Source organism: Lissotriton helveticus, chromosome 1_1 (assembly GCF_964261635.1).
Source record: "Lissotriton helveticus chromosome 1_1, aLisHel1.1, whole genome shotgun sequence".
Taxonomy (NCBI): Eukaryota; Metazoa; Chordata; class Amphibia; order Caudata; family Salamandridae; genus Lissotriton; species Lissotriton helveticus.
Genome location: NC_136057.1, coordinates 1234589420 through 1234611893, shown reverse-complemented (window position 1 = coordinate 1234611893; position 22474 = coordinate 1234589420). Strand labels below are relative to the sequence as shown.

General features: G+C 41.5%; 1 protein-coding gene across 2 annotated transcripts in view; it reads left to right on the top strand.

The window, feature by feature from the left end:
* The first annotated feature begins 1938 nt into the window (after positions 1-1938).
* Positions 1939-22474, top strand: part of TBC1D22A (TBC1 domain family member 22A) — a 2393943-nt gene continuing 2373407 nt past the window's right edge. The window contains exon 1 of one of the 2 annotated variants that reach the window (XM_078679664.1): positions 1939-2056. In XM_078679664.1, coding sequence (XP_078535790.1) covers positions 1995-2056 — 62 coding nt within the window. In that variant the 5' untranslated portion in view covers positions 1939-1994. The remainder of the gene's footprint in view (positions 2057-22474) is intronic. The other variant, XM_078679673.1, reaches the window with a different exon arrangement.

Below are 22474 nucleotides of genomic sequence, written 5' to 3'. Positions count from 1 at the left end.
GGCGTTGACTTGTCTCGTCATCGAGAGGGAGGAGTCCAGGATGAAGCCCAGGTTACGTGCGTGGTCCGTAGGTATGGGTGCGATTCCCAGGGCCGGTGGCCACCATGAGTCGTCCCAGGCAGAGGGGGATGAACCTAAGATGAGGACTTCCGTTTTGTCCGAGTTTAGTTTTAAACGGCTGTTCTTCATCCACTCAGCTACCTCTTTCATTCCTTCGTGTACGTTGGTTTTGGCGGTATTTGGGTCTTTGGTGAGGGAGAGGATCAGCTGGGTGTCGTCTGCGTAGGAGATGATGTTGAGGTTGTGTTGGCGCGCGATGGATGCGAGGGGACTCATGTATACGTTGAAGAGGGTGGGACTGAGTGATGATCCTTGTGGTACGCCGCAGAGGACTTCGGTGGCCTCTGATCTAAAAGGGGGGAGGCGGACTCTCTGGGTTCTTCCGGCGAGGAAAGAGATGATCCAGTCCAGTGCTTTTCCTTGTATTCCGACGTTGCTGAGGCGTTGTATAAGGGTGCTATGACAGACTGTGTCGAAGGCTGCGGAGAGGTCAAGTAGGATGAGGGCAGCTGTTTCTCCGTTGTCCAGTAGAGTTCGAATGTCGTCTTTTGCTGCGATGAGGGCGGTCTCGGTGCTGTGTTTGGCTCGGAAGCCTGACTGTGAAGGGTCGAGGGATTTGTTGGATTCAAGGAAAGCGGCGAGCTGACTGTTGACGGCCTTCTCGATGACTTTGGCAGGGAATGGGAGGAGCGAGATGGGGCGGTAGTTCTTAAGTTCAGTGGGGTCTGCTGTGGGTTTCTTCAGAAGGGCGCAGAGTTCGGCGTGTTTCCAGCTTTCCGGGAAGGTAGCGGAGTTGAAGGAGCAGTTGATGACGTCGCGGAGATGTGGTGCGATAATGGAGTCTGCTTTGTTGAAAATGTGGTGGGGACATGGGTCGGTTGGCGAACCTGAGTGGATGGAGTTCATCAGGCGGATGGTGTCTTCAGTGGTGATTGGGTTCCAGGCGCAGAGATTGTTAGAGTGTGGTTTTGGTTCTGGTTTTAAAACATAATATATAATATTCAAGTAAACATGACTAAGCGGCAACAAACATACTTACTTGTGTGAGCTGTTTAAAGTGTTCAGGAGAAAACATCAAGGAACCGTGACGTTTAGCAGCCGTACATCTCAAGGCCCGCAACCTAAGAAAATCATTCACGTTTTTTTCATAAACAGAGTCAATGTTGCCTGCTAACACGCTCCTGATACACACATTGTCATTGTTGCATTCGTATTTATTTTAACCGACAAATACTTTTTGACACGATTAACTTTAATATAAATCAATGCCTTTAAAACACAATCTAATACATTCCTTAAAACCCATTAGCCAAGGCCCAACATACCAAATTATATGTGGTTCAAATTGAGACAATTACGAACTGTCGCCGCGTGCCCTAAGGCCGTTGGTAATGCAACTGGTGCTCAACGAGTTCGCGCTATAGAAAACTGCAAAAATATGCATACCGTATTTTGCCATATGAGAAAAATACTAATGCTGCAGTAACGGTAACAACGATCTCAACATAGGTGAAAATAATACTCAAATGTGACAGTCTTGAGCTTTGCTGTACTGAAACCAGCTCGAGTAAATGGAGGCTGAGTGTCAGAGTCAAGCACCGTGACATTGAGGGTGTGCTTAAGTGTTCAGTCTCATTTATACGGCTCGGACTGACAATCTGGGAAGCCGCAATGACACTCTGGCTGCCGAGTTCCCAGAATCGAAACTCCCGACCTCTTCCCTGGAAGCAACGTGAAGTAACGTGACTCACGATTGGCTGCGTTGCCCAACCCACTGGCTCGGCCAGCCAATGGCCGCCACTGTCTCTTGTGACAGTCTACCCCACTATGGCGGCCGCCTCCTGCTTCTGGGAGGGGGAGGAAAGGGTTGCTTAGAGCTGGGCAGTACCACGGGAACAGCCGGAGAGGTGTGGGCTGAGTGATGCACAGGGAAAATGGCGAGTGATTCTGGAAGGAAGCAATTCTGGAAGAGCAACGTCTCCAAAGTGCCCGGGAGGTCCGTGCATGGTTCTGTTTACAACATTCAGTTTATCGTTGCAGCCCACTGCGGCAACGCAGTACACACAGTATTGTGGATTGATGACATAGAGGGTGGGGGTATCTCTTCGAGCCTAATCCCCTCTAAGGCGCCTGCGCTGCTGTCAAATAGGACTCGCAGCGCCCCTGACTTTCCATAATACAGATACACTCAGAAAGCAGGTCTGTGGATCTATCCGCACTGAGAATAAAATAATTATTAAAAGTCACGGCTGATCCAGACCAAGGCAGTGTTTGACACCGGAGACCCCAAAGGGAGCAACTGTAACTGTATCAGCATAGCCCGGGCTGGAACTCCAGTGTTACACTGTATAACTTTAGTTATGTAACCGGGAGTGTAGCTTGGTCGGGGGCGTAAGCATCAGATTTCTTGACAATCACGCTAGTATATAAAGTTAAAATACATTATATTTCAAGCAGAGCGCACGATAGTGGCTTAAGAGGCAGTGGAAAGGGAGAGAAATATGATTGATGATTAGAAGTACTAAATAAGAGAAACAATATTTTGTAAAATAAACATGTTTTCGGCTTTCAATACAGATATGAGAGAGTGTGTGTGCGTTCTTGTCAGGTATTTATACAAAAATCCGAGGTGATATCCGCTATACCCTCATAATACCCGACTGAAGGCCCCTGTACCGATCTATTCATCTGAAAATTCATTTAATGGGGGGGGATTACCACCTCTCGAAGTTACGCCCTGAATGAAACATTCGTTGTTGCTGTTAATCCCCCTCCATTCTCCTGTAGAATCAATAAATATAACAAAATCAGAGAGACGATTACCCTGCCCTCCCCCTTCGAATGAAAGCCAAGAATCTCTATATTAAAGTCACTCTTAAACGTCGATCTAAAGTGCCTTTTAACTGGATCAGTCAGTGTTTTTCATATTCCACAATATCGATAGGTCGATCTGTACTTATACAATACATATACAGTGGATTTACGCTCTCATGTCAAATTACTTACAAAAAAATTACATTTTCCCCTTCTTTTATAGCAGCCGAAAACGTGGTTTACTAGTTAAGCTAGCTCGGGGGTATTTATTTATTTATTTATGCGATTTTATATAGCGCGAACTTTACCCGAAGGTGTCAGAGCGCTTTACATAGGACCCAGTTTCAAACATAAGGACTGACGGTACAAAAAGAATTTGCAAATTTTTGATTTACATAAGAACCAGTTGAAAACATACGGACTTAGGATTACATGCGTTATAAAAAGGTACAAACAGAAAAAAATTGCAAATGTACAAGAGATAAAGTCACACAAGGGGGAGATACAAATCGATAAACTCTAGGCATATACTAGTGAAATCTCTATCTACTTAGGGAGGGGATACACATGGATATACTCTAAGAGTCACATAGGGATGGTAGAGAGCAGAGCGGACTCCTGCATAAACTAGTGATTAGAGTTATCTCTATATATATATAGGGAAGGGGTAAGACTGGATATACTCTAAGAGTCACATAGGAATGGTAGAGAGTACAAAGGTCTAATGCATATACTAGTGATTAGAGTTATCTCTATATACATAGGGAGGGGATACACCTGGATATACTCTAAGAGTCACCTAGCAATGGAAGAGAGCACAACGGTCTACTGCATATACTAGTGATTAGAGTTATCTCTATATACATAGGGAGGGGATACACATGGATATACTCTAAGAGTCACATAGAAATGGAAGAGAGCACAACGGTCTACTGCATATACTAGTGATTAGAGTTATCTCTATATACATAGGGAGGGGATACACCTGGATATACTCTAAGAGTCACCTAGCAATGGAAGAGAGCACAACGGTCTACTGCATATACTAGTGATTAGAGTTATCTCTATATACATAGGGAGGGGATACACATGGATATACTCTAAGAGTCACATAGAAATGGAAGAGAGCACAACGGTCTACTGCATATACTAGTGATTAGAGTTATCTCTATATACATAGGAAGGGGATATGACTGGATATACTCTAAGAGTCACAGCACCAAGGGAGGGACAGAGAAGGGCAGGAAAGTGAGACAAACCAGACCTAGCCCCTAGTGTTAAAGTTTGAAGACTGACTTGTGGTGGTTTCTTTATGAAGTGCATGGCACAAATGCGCTAAATAGAGCCGTTTGGCAGAAGTGAAGATACATATCACATCTACACAGCCATTAACTTGGAGGACTTAAAGCAAACCGAAATTAACGGTTGGGTTTCACAAAGGGAAGCAGACACGTGTAGCGGCATAATTGCACCATTTATACGGCAGAGTGGATAAAAAGCCTTTTAGAAAGGTTCGCGAACATGTTCTCTTCTCAACAGTTTTGCGTGGAAATTACTTTGAGTTGAGGCGATAATACACCACAAACACAACTAATGTTCACAAACGGTTCTGGCAGCTAAAGGGTGCCAGAGCGAAATTGCAGAAACGACCATCAATAAGAAACTTGCCATCAGATATGCCCCAAGATTAGCGGGCAACCTCTGATATCGTTGTAATGGCTGTGGTGGTACTGTCATTGCCACAGCAAAATTGTGCCGTATTTACGAGCGGCTTTATAATCAGGCTGTGACTTATGAGATAAAGGCCACATACCTATGGAAGAGAATTTCAGAAATAGGAACTGCAGAATGCCATTAAGAGTATGCCTTAGAGAATAAGGTGTGCAGTCAGACAGCAGAGTAAGAGGCAGTGACAAACACCACCAGAAATCACTGCATTATTTAAAACGTTATTTTGTTAAGGGGAAACAGGAGAACCTTTAAGCTTAATGAAAGGCCATGCTAGGCAATGCGAGGTACGTGACCTATAACAGATGAGGGGGACGAAATTACGATTCAACATTAGCAAATGGCTGAAGGGGGCCGTACACTGAATGATGGATGAACAACGTTGAAAAATAAGATAAAAGATTGGGTGATAGAGAAGGCGTTAACAATAACGAAGACAGATTTTTTTTATTTTTTTTATTATTTAGCATCAACATCGATGGAAGACAGATTCTCAATTTCAGGTGTGATAAAAGGAACCCAACCTAAACTTTCTCTTAATCTTTGCCTGGCACCCAGCACCCTTGCATGTGTTCTCGGGGGCTGCTTTAATTATGAATTGAAGTACAGCACAGTAGGCACTTGCCCTAAAAGTTGCTGGTGACTGCGGTGGCCTGCAGTGTTAGAGAGATGCAAGGCAGAATTGAATATTTAAAAAAAATCTTGCATTTGCCGGAGTTCACATTAAAGTGATGAAACAAGAACAATCAGCTCAAATTTGATTAGGGATGAACAAAGAGGGCAGTTAGGAGTCATCGTATAAAATAATAGGACACTCATCATCATTATCTCTACTGGTGTTTAATAAAGCGATTAATTCATCTATTTATACCAGACAGTAGGAATAATAGAATCATCTGAGAAGTGTTGACATGGTTTCAAATAACCAGAAGGCCCTAAATGCTGCCATTAACTGATGTTTTGTGTGCAATCTATGTCCAGGGAATGTCTTAAGCTGCGGTAGAAAGCTGAGAGGTACCTGCTTTGTGTGTTAACAGATGTCTACTGCAGGACTCTTTTCAGTTTTTTGACTTCTGCTCGGGTACATCATTGTGTGGTGGGTAATTAATGGAAGTAAATGCGTGCATCAGCGGGCTACAATATTTAATGATGAGCAGCTTGTGCGGGTTCATGCTTGGGAGAGAGCCAGTCGGTATATATGAAACCCAATTGATTACCTAGCGCCACCACTATAATATCGGGGATCTTCTAGCTTTTACTGTCTCTGATGTGAATATGTTGAATAGTGGGTGCCCTTGGATTTCATATCATAGGGATACACTTTTCTAATGCACAGTTCCCGTATAACATAGTGGGAGTGTTTTATAAGTATGGTATATTATTGGTTTTCCCAGAATGTGGAACTTAAATTATATTGGTGTTAATACTACAAACATAACATGTTTATTTAAACTTGTAATTAGCTGTTTACAGTGCAAACACACGTGAACTACCATACAGTATCCGCGTGTGATAAATGATTTGTTATGAATTATATGTATGCTTAAATAACCCTTGCCTTTCTATGCTGTCTGCAGATTTTATTTTGTCTGGTGGTCTATAGCTTCGACCTTTCATATGTTTTAAACTGGGCTTCCCAGAAATTTTTTGGGTCCTCACCAAATTATTATGAAAACACAGTAAAGCTCTTTTAAGGAGGGTATAATGTTTCATGAGGTGCCCAAGAATGTTTGACAATGAAACCTCCAAATTGGTTAGGGTTGCATTACTGAAAAATGTATAACCTGAAATCCACCAAATTTGGAATTGTACTGCTTCAAGGATGTGTTTGATTTGGGAATTTATATGGTCCCCAGGGAGGTGGCCCTTGGTGAAGCAGTGTTTTTCGACTCGGAGATTGAGTGCTGCTGAAGCCGAGAGAAGTGCATGGATTTTTAGAATTCTTTTTTTGGAAGGGTACATTTGTGTACAGTTGTCTTACATCTATTCATGAAACGTTCTGTTAATATCGCCTCGTTTTAAAGGTATTTAGATACCTGGCATAATACTGCAACCATAAATATTCTTAAATCTCTTGTAGCAGATCACAAGATATTTACAAAACAAACCGATAGAATCCATTGACAATGATTACATAGAGCAGGGATGCAGTTCTAAATCCTCGAAAACATTGACGTTAATTTAACAAACGCAGTGACACACATCTCTGTCCGTTTTTAATGACAGGATAAACATCTTATGAGCCTGGACACTGCGGAAAAGGTTATGTTATACCGTGTAGATGACATATTCCAAAATGTATTTCAAGAGTTGTTAGGTTTTATTCTCATATGCATCTTCGTGAATTCTTCACTGATGCGTATGTTACTGATATACATGTATATATGTGTTGTGTGTGTTTATATATATATATATATATATATATATATATATATATATATATATATATATATATATATATATATATAAATGTGTATATATATATATATATATCTATATCTATATATATATATAAAAATATATTTATGTATATATTTCTCTTCTATAAATTAAAGTCCTCATCAGAAGACTATGGCGGGTCATGAGATCGATTGCAAGATACCTGTTATGATGAGCCGAGGTACCGCTACAGGTTACGGACACAGAACCACTTAACGCAAGAGGGACTGTGAAATCATATTCTTTTATTTAAGTGGAAAAGTGGCAGAATGTATTCTGACCCTTTTGCACTTCAATAAGAGAAGATTACTTTTGCACTTCAAAAAACAAAGACTTAACTGTTTCTAGTGCTTCTTTCTCTGCGATCTTAGAGGCTTATTTGTTCACGTAATATACCCTGTTGAAGGCTACAGCTGAAACGTATTGGTCAAAACTTTGGCACCTTAAATGATGGAAAAAAGAAAATAAAGGATTGCTTATGGGAAAGGGAGCAGTGCTGCTTACTTTCTTTGCCATTGGTCATCAAGGGGAGATGCATGAGCGTTTAAAGACAGACTACCATGTGACCCCGTAGTCTTCTGGTCCTACAATTCCCAGAATGCACATTAAAAATATGTCACACATTCCTTCAGACTGCAGTGTGTTCTTTAAATCATAGTCAGTATGTAATTCCCCAAACACTGCAGTCATAATTTTAATCATTGGATTTCCACAGCGTTTGTAAATAATTATTCCAATGTAAAGTGATTACCTGCTTAAAAGTTAAACTGGCTTATAACTCTGTAGTCCTCAGGTCATATCTCTGAAAAGTAATTGTAGGACCAGAAGACTACAGGTCACATGATAGGCTGTCTTTAAAAACATTTGGTCATTTCAAATTGGAGAACTTGCTCCCTTGTGAACAATTTTCAGTAGGAGAGCTGAAAAGTGTCAGGAAGGAGAGTGTGCTGCTTGTACTACTGCTGAATAAAGCGCTTGCCATTTTGTTCAATACATATGGTTATCACAGAAAAAACAAAGGTTAAAGTGGCAGTAGAGTTAAGTATGTTAATAACCAGTAGCTTTGCAAGGGGGGGAGGGGCGGCCCAACTGAGCGGCACAGGTTTTGAGGGCGGCAGCCTCCCTGTTCTTACCTAGGGTGACCAGATTCTCAAAACAAAAAACGGGGACAGGTCATTGACATAGAAGTAGGACTACAGTTTGCGGTAACCATCGACATAAAAGTAGGATTAATTGGCAGCTGTCATAGACATAGAAAGGGGACTACAATGACAGCTCCCTCCACAGACCGAGATGAAGCATTACAGACAAAAAATCGGAGGTCTTTTATTGGGACCCCTCTCCTTTACACAGCAGCATTACTACTTCTTATTACATCTTTTAACTTTTAAGGACTATAGCATATATTTGCCAAAAATCAATAAAACATCACAGGCTACCAAATGCCAGTGCAAAGAGAGCATGCACGCGCATGCTCAACCGGAGCAATGAAAAACTGGACACTGTTTGAAAACGGGGACATTTGAGTCACTTGGAGAAAAGTGTCGGGACACAGGGACACTTCTCCAAAAACGGGGACCGTCCTGGGAAAACGGGGACGTCTGGTCACCCTACTCTTACATGCAGCCGTGGGGCCATCACAGGAATTGCCAGCACAATCCCCCCCTACTCTTACATGTGTTTGCCAGGTAGCAAAGGCAGTAACCGCCATGGGTGCCACAATATCTAGTTATGCCCCTGGTAATGACATCTTTACCTTACATTAAAAAGCCTTGGCAGTTCAATTAAGAAACCAAAGGTTAAAGTGACATTATAGTGAGGTGGTGAAATAAGATAAAAACTAATGTTTAAAAACAAAAAAATGAAAAATTCACTAGTTATATTTTACTGAGCCAACTTTAACTTGTACCCCCATCTTGCACTGCTTATAACTTCATATAGTACATCACTCATTACATGTAAAATTACATCACCAATGTACATCGTAAATCATATAAAGCACAGTTACTATGTGTACATGTGTACGCCCTTCTCATGCAACTTGGTGAATAATTTTGAGTGTAGGTGTGCCCTCTTGGAGGTGGTTTAGCTCAATAACCTATTACTGGTTCATATATTACCGTGCATCTCTATACAGTCTGTGTGTGTCTCCTCAGCTCATAGAGCTTTAGATGATAAGTTACCATATTATTTGTGAAAATGCACGGAATGCTGTTGCATTTTGGAGTGGTCCTGCATAACATTCTGTTACGTGGAGTAGAGTTACAAGAGGTGACATGCTGAGAGTGATAGAATATAGCATGGTGCTGAGAATGTTTTTTGCCAACTGTTAGTTATTTGTGTCTGTGCTGGGGTGAGTGCAGGAGGGTGGGGGAATGAGAACGGACAGGGGACGTGCACTATTGATTAAGTAAAGAATTGTAATCAGTATTATTCTAAGAATGATATTTAGCCTGGCAGTTTCATGGTTTGCAGGAAGGTGAGTGTGAGCCTTTGAGTCGGTTCTGGGGTGGTACATGTGATAAATGTGTTTAAGTAACATAGAGTACAAGGGGCAGTGTACCCAGGAGTGAGAAATTGTGGCTGCATTCAGTGCTGTTTGTGAGCTACATATTGTTGTTGGTTTGACCTTTGTCACTGCTCTGATCACATGAAAGGATGGTCCTATTGAAATTCTAGTTTAGTTCTTTGACTTTGGTTGGTACTTGTTGTTGAAAACCCTCATGTTGCCAATATGCATTTGGGTTGATTGCTAATGAATTTGTTCCTGGTGCATCTGTTGGCTTGTCTTGTGTTTTGCAGCACTGGGTATTGAGATTTGTTGTAGGGAATCGAATCGGCGTTAGGCTATTGTAGAGAGGATACAGTCTTGACATGAGCTGCAATTGAGCTCTTGCCGGGCCCCAAAAATCTGACCCATTTACGCAAATTTGTTTCTGGTAGAACAGATGGCTCATCCTTGCTAGCATGCCTTCATCACAAGGCCCTCTTCATAAAAAATGCAAATCAAAAGTGTGCAACAACGAACCAAACAGCAGTACAGGTCAGGCATAAATATTATAAAAAGCTCAAACTAAGTCAGTCTAAAGATGAACATATATAATATCAAACAGGTTACATAAATGAAGAAAAACAGTCATAATGATCAAAATTATGGAAAAAGCAAAACATCACGTAGGAAAGAAATGGGGAAAACATTTAATTGTATCCTATAGTAAATAATAAAATGTGGAAATAAATCTCATTGCTGTTCATGTGTTTCATTCGGATCGAGGCACGTAACGGACTCATGAATGAACACAGTCAAATACAGGTTGGTGGTCGGTCCCAATAAAAGCTTTTACTTTGGAACATTTTTTCTTTCAGAAATGTTTTCTCAGTGGGGCACACTTGCATGTTGTGCCTTACAAGTGATCTATGAGTTGGAATAACATGCTGTAGTCTCATAAGTCACTCAAAAAAGCACAGACTGAGAAAACTAGCAAAGGTGAGCACACCAAGGTTGTGTCTTTTTCAAATAGAGTTTGCAGGTTGCATGAGTCCTCTAGTAGAATGTTTAAACTTAGTGTCCATGGCTTTTCTACAAGTTCAGCTATGATTACTGTCTTGGAAAAAAGATCTCACAACTTTCTGACTTGCAGCTCAGAAAACACTTCAGATATTTCAGTTGCAGGATCAGGATCCTCACAGTGTAGTCTCCAGTTTTAATGCAATTAGCCACCTCCAACTTGTTTGCTGTAATTCTTCTACTCAGGCAACAGCTTCCTCGGATTCCTAACACTACTGAATTGGACATCCTCAAGAGAGAAGTTGCAGAGGTCAAACCGGCTTCATTTTAAGGTTCCTCACCCCATTATTTTCAGTGCATCATCTTTAGGCACTCAGCTCCACTTATTCTGGCGCAAAACATTGGAAGCAGAATTTCATGCTTCCCAGGAGACAGCCCAACCATATTCACCCTGGCAGGAAGGTAGGAGTACTTCAGTGCAGCAGTAGCAAAACCGTCTTTTCTCTTCAATTACATGAATTTCAATTATCACTCTCCCTAATGCCTCAGCCAACATCCAGGAGCATCCCAAGCAGGATATAACAGACAATTTGTCATCTGTGCTGAATGAGTTTCCTTTGCTACACTTGGACCTTCTGGTCACTTTAACGGCGCAGGTCAAATCGGGCTCTCCCAGTGATCCTGCCCCTCCGAGCTCCTTAAAGGCAGTTAATCACATTATTCTCCCGGTCATCTTGGAGGTACTTAATGCCTCTATCACAACCAACATGGTTCCACCAGTATGGAAACAGGCAAGGGTGAGGGCACTCGCAAAGAAACCTAATATGGACATGAGTGACTTTAACAACTACCGTCCCATTTCCCTGCTCCCCTGGATCAGCAAGACACTGGAAAAATACATTAACAACCTTTTAACTAATTTTCTGGAAAACCATCAACTGCTCGACCCCTCACAAACCGGTTTTCGCCCCAAACATGGGACAGAATTGGCTTTGCTCTCAGTTCTGGAAGAAACAAGAGGCATCTTAGATTGGGGAGGATCGGTGGCAGTCATCCTCCTCGATCTGAGTGCCGCTTTTGACACTGTGAACCACGAGATCTTATTGCAGCGTCTCCATGATCTTGGGATCCGAGGAGGAGCATTGAAGTGGCTCAGGTCATTCTTGTCCAATAGAACATTCCAGGTCTTCGAGGGAAACACCATCTCCACCAGCAGACCGCTGGGTTGCGGAGTCCCGCAGGACTCTTCGCTCAGCCCGACGTTGTTTAATGTCTACATGAGGCCACTGGCGGGTATCGTCCGTCCATATGGTATTAAGATCGTTACCTATGCGGACGATGCCCAGCTGGTGGTCTCTCTGACGCGGGCTGAGGATCCCACGGCCACAGTGGATTTGGCTGGTTGTCTGAGAGAAGTGAACAGCTGGATGACCCTGTCTTGCCTCAAACTTAATGGAGGCAAGACAGAGGTGATGATGCTGGGACGCTCGGCCCGACCTCGCTGAACTCCATCTGGCCGGCCTGTTTGGGTCCCCCCCGTACCAAAAGATGCCATTAAGAGCTTGGGCATCTGGTTGGACAAGGCTTTAACGCTAGACCACCAGGCTGTCAAGTTGTCTAGTACCTGTTTCGGTATTATTAGAATGCTGAGGAAGATTCTTCCCCTGTTACCTTTCCAAGCTAAGCAAATTGTTGTACAGGGACTGATCCACTCTAGGTTGGATTTCGGAAATGCTCTCTTTTTGGGAGCCCCTGACTTCACATTGCGGAAACTACAAGTGATCCAAAATTGTGCAGCCCGGACCCTACTTCAAATCCCTCGTATGTCTTCCGCTAAACCAGGATTAACAAGATTGCACTGGCTTCCCGTGAGAGACAGGATTGCTTTTAAGTCCCTCTGTATTGCCCACCAGTCATTCTGGTTAACTGGCCCTCTGATCAATCGTCCCTTAATCACCCCATACCTCCCCAGCAGACAGCTGCGCTCAGCTAGCGCCTTCCTTGCTATGGTGCCCAAAGTCAACCGGGCTAGATCAGGAGGCCGTTCCTTTTCCCTGAACGTTGCTAAGCTGTGGAACAGCTTACCCCTTCAGCTGAGGTCTAATCCAGATCTGACTTCCTTCAGGAAACACCTGAAAACTTTTCTGTTTAATAAATAAACTCCTCTCTCTCGTTGTGTCATTTGGTTTTTTACTGCTTAGAACATCTTGCAATTTCAGCGCTTGAACGCCTCCGGGCAACTATTTCGCGCTTTATAAAACGCACTTAAAAAAATGAATATGTTCTCCTTGAAGTGGCTCCGGTAGGATCTTTCAAAGGGGAAACGAGTCAGCTATTAGTGGTGAAGCAGTGCAAATCCTAATACGAGTCCTTAGATTTCTGCACCAATTTTCAGCAGATAAACTTCATGTCCTGCTTGCATGTTTTGTGGCCTCAAAACTATATCTGAGTTCCATACAATTTTCCAAAATGGTAAATACGTGTCTGATGTTTGCATCACTTTTCCTCTACTTTCAGATTCCATCACTGCCCTCCTAGTTCAGACCCTTGAGCTTCAAAAGAAACCTCCTCAGACGCAATATCTGGCATTGACCTCCTTCATGGCATGGACCCACTGAGTCTCCTTAGCTGCCATTTGAATTTGCAAAAGGTGATACTTATTCTGGTCAAGCAGATGCATCACGCTTAATAGGTTCCAGGGGACTCTCCCTCCCATCTTGGACATTGTCCGATCAGACTTTTGACGTAGCAGCTTAAGAGCTGAGTCATACAAAGGTGTAAAGTGAGGGTCATTCCGAGCAAGCATGTTTATGTCATTGCAATATACTGCAACTGAGCTCAAGCAAAATGTTTTTCATATCTAAAAAGTACTATGCGTTTTTTAAGAGCATTTTGTTAACAAACGTTAGTTCAGTGTCTTACATAGTTAAACAAAATTGAAAACAAGCAAGAAAACTTGCTTGCACCGTGCACATTTCAGTGGGTTGCAACAGAACCCTGCTAATTAATCGGTGCTCTAAATAAGTCAAATAATACTCAGAATTAACTCATTCATAACATCTCTTATATTCAATTTTTGTTTTAACAATATCCAAATGCAACATTACCATTTTCCATCATGACAATCCATAATGTCAACAGTATTAACAAAATTCACAATATATTAATCATAAAAACAATACAGAGCAATACATGATTATTTATTCTGTATAACTTTTATGAGAGCCCAATGCATTTCGGGACTGTGTCGACCCTTCCTCAGGGGCCAACCTATAAGGAAAAACATAATTTTGTTTACTTATCTATGCATTTTCAAAACATTACGGACATCAACACAGATACGTTTCCTTACCCAGGTCACCTACTGGTCAACATGGTATTAACTGATTATATCCTTGAATCCAAACATAACCATATTATAACGAGTATCATTGTAAGTGATACTGTGCCTCATGCTCAATAGAAATGTGGCAGTGAAGTTGATAAAGTTTAATCTGCACCCACTGTGAAAAGAGAAAAAACAAGAAACAAGACAAATTCATGTCGTGTGAATACCTCATAAAAAGATGTAGCGTAATGATAAATCACGAAAGAATTTAGGGCTTTTACAGCACACCACTTATCATTATTCAGTCTTATTTACATATATCTCCTCTGTGGATATGAGTAACCCCCTTTGCTACACTTAGAGACAGTTCAACAATAACAGTCACAAACGGGGAATCCAGAATAATCAGTCTTCTTGCTGTTCAGTAGCCTTTATTGTATTTCAAAATTATTCTTTTCTAAAAAAAACTCCCAGCACACGACTTGCCGACACGTGTTTCGTCTTTTTCAAGACTGGAATGTCAAAACATGGACCAACAAATATACTATGTACAATATATACATTTAAAAAAGGTCAACATATATATTTTTTTTATTTTTTTTATACATGTACTATTATACAAAATATATTAGTAGACAATACCGATATGCACACGTGAACAAATTTACACATAAAGATAAACCACATGGCGACACATATGACATTATCACATACTACTCAGAACAATGCCTGTGTATTAATGTACACATATTCACATAAGATCTGTGCAGAAAACACAGAAAGCCAAAAGACCCAGATTGCCCAAGTAGAATCACGAATTGCGTGATAAGATAAACAGAAACAATACTGTACAGTTGGAAAGAGTGAAAGAGGAAGATGACATAGACCCAAACGATCCAAAAAGTGAGCACTTCCATAGAATTGTGTAGATGTCAATTAAACAACTAATGCAAAACCCACCATGGATGTCGATATCATAGAAAACAGGACCGACCGTGTGTGGACCAAGCCTGGCCTCGCACAATAGAACGCTCAAAATCACCAAATTGTCACTGTGATCTCCCGGGTAAGCTCTAAAAGATACAGAATCACAATGATACAAAATCACACCAGTTACTGTATTGGACAGAGCATAGCTTCGACAAATAACAGCCATGATTGCATCCTTATACCCCGTTTAATGTTTCAGGCAGAAGGTTAGCTTATTATGCCTCAACGTTCCGTACTAGTAATGTCCATGGTTGCTAACCCCATCATTTGTTTCAACATGTTTGTCATTAATATTTCATTGGCGTAACCATATACCGCACCTAATTACTCTCTGTCCAGCTAGGTGTACACCTACGACTCCCATACCCATGGTGGGATGCCCATTATAAGTAGGTGTTCAAGAAAACCAAATAAAAACGATGCACTTACACAGATAACATATATAACACAGTCCTGATGTCTTATCAATAACACCCCGATGGTCTAATAGAATCCGGGGGCTCAAATCGGGCAGTTCAGTTGCCTGAAAAAATTCAAGATACTAGTATCACATGTCGTTCAACTCCCTTACCGAACCCAGATGAGTTTACACCTGTAGGCCCTAATACACTCACCAGTTGATTTAAATATTGCTTCTACGGATAGGGCATATATATTCCAATCCTGCGATACGTGGTAAAAAACTCTGCACACCAACTATCAAGTGTCGGTCGGTCGGTATTAACAAACTCTTCTCCCTGGTTTCAACACTCCAATATGTGCTGTCACCTACAGCAATAGACCACAACAGATAAGCCCAAACAACCTACTCGAATCTTATCTTGGTTCCAAGAATACCCCCTAATTAGTGCCACTCACCATTAAAGGATTATAAGTATCAGGGCCGTCCTCCTCTTCTAGTTTGCGAGGACTCTACCACTGTTGGCCACACGTCGCTTACGAGGGTATTCGTTGTAATATCTTCTACGCGCACCGCGCCACTTGTTTCGGTCCAACCATGGTAAGTTGAGACCTAAGACACAGTCTAAAAATATAGCCACGTAAATGGCTCCAATTTAGATTCAAAAACATTGAAATTACTACATTAAGCGCAAAATCCTTTTCACATCAGTTGCGTTTCACTCACCTTTGCGTATCCGTAGCCTGCAGTCAGTTTGCGCGTCCCTCCAGCAACGGGTGAAACGTTCGGAAGCCATACTGCTTTTTAAATACAGAAACCTCCCCCACCTAGGTAGTCATGTGACTCTGTGGTTTGTGTATGTATTATGGGCGGTTTTAGTTTCCCCGGGGTCATGACTAATTTGGCGGCCATATTAGTCTATCCAAATCTATACAGGCCTTCATAGCGAAAACACAACAAAATGAAGTAGAAGTATGACAACGAAGTGTTCCCTACTCAAATACATATGTACCCCAAAACACATAAGCCAGTATTATATTTTACCCAAAAGACCCCTTGTTAGTCAAAAGCTTCTTACCAGCCCGCATTCTCGCCGACAATTTAATTGTCGATGTACACACAACTATATGGCAGATCGTATTGCTAATAAGGTTCCCCATGGGTCACCCAGACGCAACCTTCATGGGACCCCTTGGCAGTCACCTGATAAGGCTCCGGGATCCTGCCATCAAACCTGCGTGTAGAGACATAGAAACAGAAATAGGAGACAAACGAGGGTCCACGTAGTAGCTAGGACCATACCATTAAACGGAGAGACCCATAGCTTATGCACAGTACAACAGAATGAACTCCACGACCCAGACATCTCCATTCATAGTAAATACACCTAATGCCGGTGTTTGATGTGCAACAGAAAGGGGTAAAGAACAGATAGAGGGAGATTGTCAGGGCAATCTAGGTTAACACTTTTTTTTGGCTAATAAGTACATATAGTCTCAGTTAATCCTTTTCAAAGTTCCTACTCCTACTGATGTTATAAATATTGTTATCACCATATACAGTTCAGAGCGTGTCGTTGATATACACCCACATAGCAGAAAAAAACATTTTTAGTAATTCATTCTTGTAGAAATACATGCAGCTCTCGGTCGATATTTAGCCCCTAGTCCACCGCCCTCAATTTAATGAGCCACTTGGATTCCAGCTTTCTAAGAGACACTGTTCTATTCCCACCTCGTGGATTGATCCCTGCAAGAGCAATACCATAAAATCTCAGTGACAGTATTGCTGAGTTAGCATGTACCTCGTTGTAGTGGACTGCTAGGGGGTAGTTCTCATTATGGTTTCTGATAGCTCTAACATGCTCCTGTATCCTTTCTTTGAGCGGTCTTATTGTGCTTCCGATGTATATTAAATTACATTGACATATAACACAGTAAACTGTGTATTTGGTATTACAGTTCATGAATTCTTGTATGTGGTAGGTCTGTTTGCTATTGTAACAGAATGCCTTTTTTTTGTCATCCGCAAACTGGCATACATTGCACATAGTGCATTTGTAGAAGACCTTCGGTTTCTCAGATAGCCACATATTTGTGTTGATGATCACAGGACTTGTGATAATTGAGGGATTAAGCATGTTTCTCAGAGTTCTACCTCTCTTGTATACAATCCGGGGTTTGTTGGAAATATAAGAATCCAAGTCATGGTCAAGTTTTAAAAGGTGCCAGTGTTTTTTCAGAGTTCTGAACACCTGGGTACTATGACAGTTGTATTGAGTGATAAACGCAACCTTATCACTATTAGTACCTTTTTTCTTTCTACATTAGCATTTCAGTAATTCTGTTCCCGATGTTTTATCAATTCTAGTGTGCGCTTTCTCTAACAGTGACTTATCATAGCCCCTAGCCAGGAATCGTTTCTTTAGACTAACCATTTCCCCTTTGGAATTTGCTCTCGGTGCTGCAGTTGAGTCTCAACCTGGTCATCTCACCAAATGGAATCGCACGTACCTGTGAGGTGGGATGGGCACTACTGGCATGCAATACAGAATTGCACAAAGTGTCTTTTCTGTATAGTTTGCACTCCAATTTGCCGTTTTCAATGAACAGGGTAACATCCAGAAAGTCCACACTCTTGTGGCTGATTTTGGAAGTGAAGCTTAGGTTGTATTGATTTAGATAGATGTGTTCTATAAATGCTCTAAGTTCAGCATCATCACCTCTCCACACCATGAAGATGTCGTTGATGAATCGACTCTCAACTTCTAGGAGCCTCAGGGGGAATATCGGGGTTTAAACAGGTCGCCCCCCACTCTATACCATCTCAACACCAACTGACCTGCCCCTATATACTGTGGAGTTAGTAGTCTCCCATGTACTATAACTGTCTACTCAACAGTTGGCATATATCTAAACCTAACTGTATCAATGTGCTTGTTAAGGTCACAGATTTAAAGTTAAAAACGTGTGTGCGATATTATTATGGCAACCAACTACCCTCAAAAACTGCCTTTCCAAGACACTGTTAACCTAAAAAAAGGGGAGAGGGGAGTTGGCAGAGCCTCACGGGAGCAACACCCGGGGAGGAATGCACAGACTGGTACTCGCCTGTCTCCTCACGTTCTCATCATCAGCATCTGCCAACTTACAACATCAAGGGGATAAAAACTGTGCAGACAAAAACCATAAATGTGCTCTGTGAAAGAAACCCAATGTGGATGGCCAAACTCTGACAACGAGATCTGGTCCCACCACCGTTTAAAAAGAGCCAAGCTACACTCGCTAAACCAATTTTATTCCATGCTGTGTGCCAACTCTACTTAAAACCAACATGTTTCATTGCCTAGTCATAATTACCGGCAATTTCATCAGGGTTTTGGGTCTGCGCTATCTCTGCACGTCTTGATTCTCCATATATTTTACCAGGTGGATGCTGTACTCACGCCTACCAATGCCCCCGTAGAAGAATCTGGGTTGTCAGGGACCTGTCGCTTCATTACAGGTTCTCAAGATTGCCCTCGGTCAGTTTGGTGTCCATGCAAGGTGGATGGCCTCCGCTCAACACCAATATATGATCTGGTTTGTTAACTCAGGTGGGCAGTGATTCTATATATGGTGCTCCTCAAAGAAGCCCATATATATTCGCGAACGATGGTAAGAACTTGGCTACTCCTGTGTGTTGTTGGTACCAGGCGTCATTGTGTTTGAAAAAGTTGTTATCTAGCGTAAAGCGTGTTAGGTCAATCACCATCTGTGCGTGCTCATACATGGTAGCATCACTTTTTGATAAGAAATACGTTAGAGCTTCCATTCCTTTGTCAATTGGGATGCTCATGTAAAGCGCACCTACATCCAAGGTCACCAAGGTCAAGTCCTCCATCCACACCAGGTCCTCAAGTTTGTTTAAGATGTCCTTGGTATCCTCTATAAATGATGGAAGGTTGTGTACAATTGGTTGTAATGATATGTCTGTATATTCTGAAATGCGTTCAGTGGCCCCCCTATTCCAGATATTATTGGCCTACCAGGGGGGCTGTCATGCTCTTACATATCTTCGGCAATGTGTATATGTAGCAGGCTCTTATATTCGGAATAAACAGATATTTTAGTTCTGCGTCAGATAACAGACCAGCACTGTGCCAGTATCTGAGGACCCTGTCCAAACATTGATTCACATCTTGTATTGGGTTGTGCAGGATATGAGTATATGAATCCTTTTCTGCTAGTTGAGCGTCAATTTCAGAAATATAGTCAGTATTGTCCATAAGGACAATGTTGCCTCCCTTGTCTGCCTCTTTTAGCAACACATTATTGTGGTTGGAGAGTTGTTTAAGGGCTGTTCTCTCCTCTTTTCTGAGATTGTCTATGTGTCCCAGTGTGTGCCATATAGCTTATCCTCACGCTTGTACAAATCATTTGTAACTGCTTTGTAAAAGCATTCTATTATGTTGTCTGATGGTGAGGGCGGTAAAAACATGGATTTCATCCTCAACCCACTATCTGTTTGTAGGTTACTCTCAAAATCCTGATCCTGCATGATCTCCGTGATACTAGGCACCCGTTCTAAACTATCATCCAATCCCAACAGCATTTGTACATCTTGTATGTCTTTAATGGTTAGTCCCCTATTGGCAACGGTGTACACAGGTATAAAACACACTTTTTTGTTGGCATCAAATTTTTTTTTTAATTTCAGTCATCGGACAAACTGGTATAGATCAATGTGTAACAATGTGAAATCTGGTTTAGACATGGGACAAAAACATAGTCCTTTCTTCAACACAGTTTCTTCAGAATCTGTCAACACAACCTGGGACAAGTTTACAATAGAAACATCATCATGTACATTTGCAATATTACGGGCTAGTGCATCATTAGTCCTCCCAGGGGTAATACTAATTTCCTCCTCCATTTTCTCTGCTCGCGTGATACTGATCTGCTGACTCTTTTGCTCTGCTCTGCATCTGTTTTTTCTGCCCCCCCCTCCTGATTCCTTTCCTCCTGTGTTCTTCCTGTTGAACCCTGGTTTCGTTCCTTTGCGGTAACACTCCAGTTCTAATAAAAAAGAAGAACCAGTGGCATTGTTTTCTGTTAGTCCCATAGTGGAAGAAGAATCACTTCTCCTGTCACTAATTCCTCTAGAAAGGTCAGATTCAGTGGCCGATATAGCATTGTCAGATCTCATATCTTTCAGGGCGGCTACCCCGATCCTGGTTTTATCTCATCAAATCTCTTGGCAAATGTGAATACTCTGCCATTTTTATAGTCGTTTTCATCTCCATTGAGTTTCCTTAACTTTTTGTCCCTGATGTAGTTCTGGTGTGAGCTTAGTACTTCCTTAAGTATTATAAAATTCTTATCTGTTGCTTCCGTCATATTTAAACTTTTAATTTCATCCTCTACTACTTCTATCTCAGTGAGCAGTATTGCTCTTCTCCGTTCAGCATGTCGTATAAGTATAATCCATCTTTCCGAAATATGACCCTGATATTAGGTTCTCTCACTGCCCAAGCAAGTCAGGGTCCATGTCTTCAAAGGTGGGGAAGACTATGACCCTAAGTCCCCTAGGGACTTGTTTGATTTCTATATATTTCTTTAGAGTGGTAAGGTCCCACCATCTGGATAATGCCGATTTACGGAGTCTTTCCAGTTTCACAAACAGTTGTTTGAGTCCCAGTGGTTTATCATCTTTGGCCGTTACTTGTTTGATCTGGATCCCTTTGTCTGAAAGATATCATTGAAGACCTTGTCCCTATCATCCTCAAAGCTTGCCACAATAAGTAATATCTTACTTGATTATTATACCCCTGGTAAGTCTCCTTACTCAGACCATGCATGCAGTGAAAACAAAGTGCCAGGACACACTTTAGACAATTAGCAAAAAACAAATAGGTAGGAGTGTTCCCTTGCATGGAAATGTCTGCACATTTGCTAGGCAATCAAAACTGACAATATAAGAAATCATGAAGAATACAAATATCCTACTGTAAGTATATACACGGGTGCTAAATTTGCCCTAAACACCTACTACATAACGGTGTTGTGAGCACACCTAGATGTGCATCCACATATCACTTCTAACAGGAAACCTAAACAAAATAAATGCGGTAGTGAGCCACTAGAACTGTAGTGATCAATTACCCTCATAGGCAAAGCTGAGCCAATAACCTCTACCGCTCACCTCAACCAACTAGACGAGACGTCACAACTTCCCCAAGCGAGATGCCAAAGCTTATACTGAAATGCTGAAAACAAAACACAATAAACATCAGTTTCGATTGTATTGTATGAATATCTTCTCATTACTGCAAAGAACTGCTTCTGGCACTCACCTCGAAGATTTAAAACGAAGTGAGGGGATTTATGGCCGAATCCGTATGTAGTGACGAGGCTCCCTACCAGAAATAAAATCACTAAATGAGTCAAGTATTCAAGCCACTGTATCTCAAAACATTGCAATTCGATAATAAACCAAATGAACTCTTACTCAAAGAGAGAGCGCTGTGTTTCGTTCTGCCTCCGAGTTTCAAAACGCCATTAGGTAGAATAACACGTTGGCGGCAGAAAGTTAAATGCTCAAAAGTTAGAACGAAGATAGAAATAGGACTATGCGTTGTAAAGAATGTAAACCATACTGAAAGTATGTATAACAGACGCCATCTTGACATGAAGTGTTCCGCCTAATAAAGATGAAAATAAAGTCCCTGTGGACTCATAACCTCTAGGTTGAATAATATAACGATGAGAATCATAAGTCAGTTGCTGCAGCTTAATTTCTATACCAAACGAGAAATCTGCACTCTAGAATGTCAGCATGAACTCCCTAAAAGATGTGAATGAACACTGATAATCTGTTATGTGAATAAATGATCCATTGCTGGAAACCGTCCGTCCCTAAAAATATCAACCTAATAAAAACAAAATCAAAATCCCTATTGACTAACATGTTCATCATTAGATAATATGACGATCGAATAAATGAGACCAAACATTGGAAATGTATATCTATCCATCCCGCATGATTCTAATGAGAGTTTATAACCTGAAATATTGGCTTGGCACCCTAGGGATAATATGACCACAGCCCACCATAGGTCTATAATGATTATGCAGACGAGTCATCTACTGATCACTAGACCAATTCGAACCGAAAGCAAACACCTCAGGACATGAACAAAAACAACTAAAAATGATGACTTGTAAAA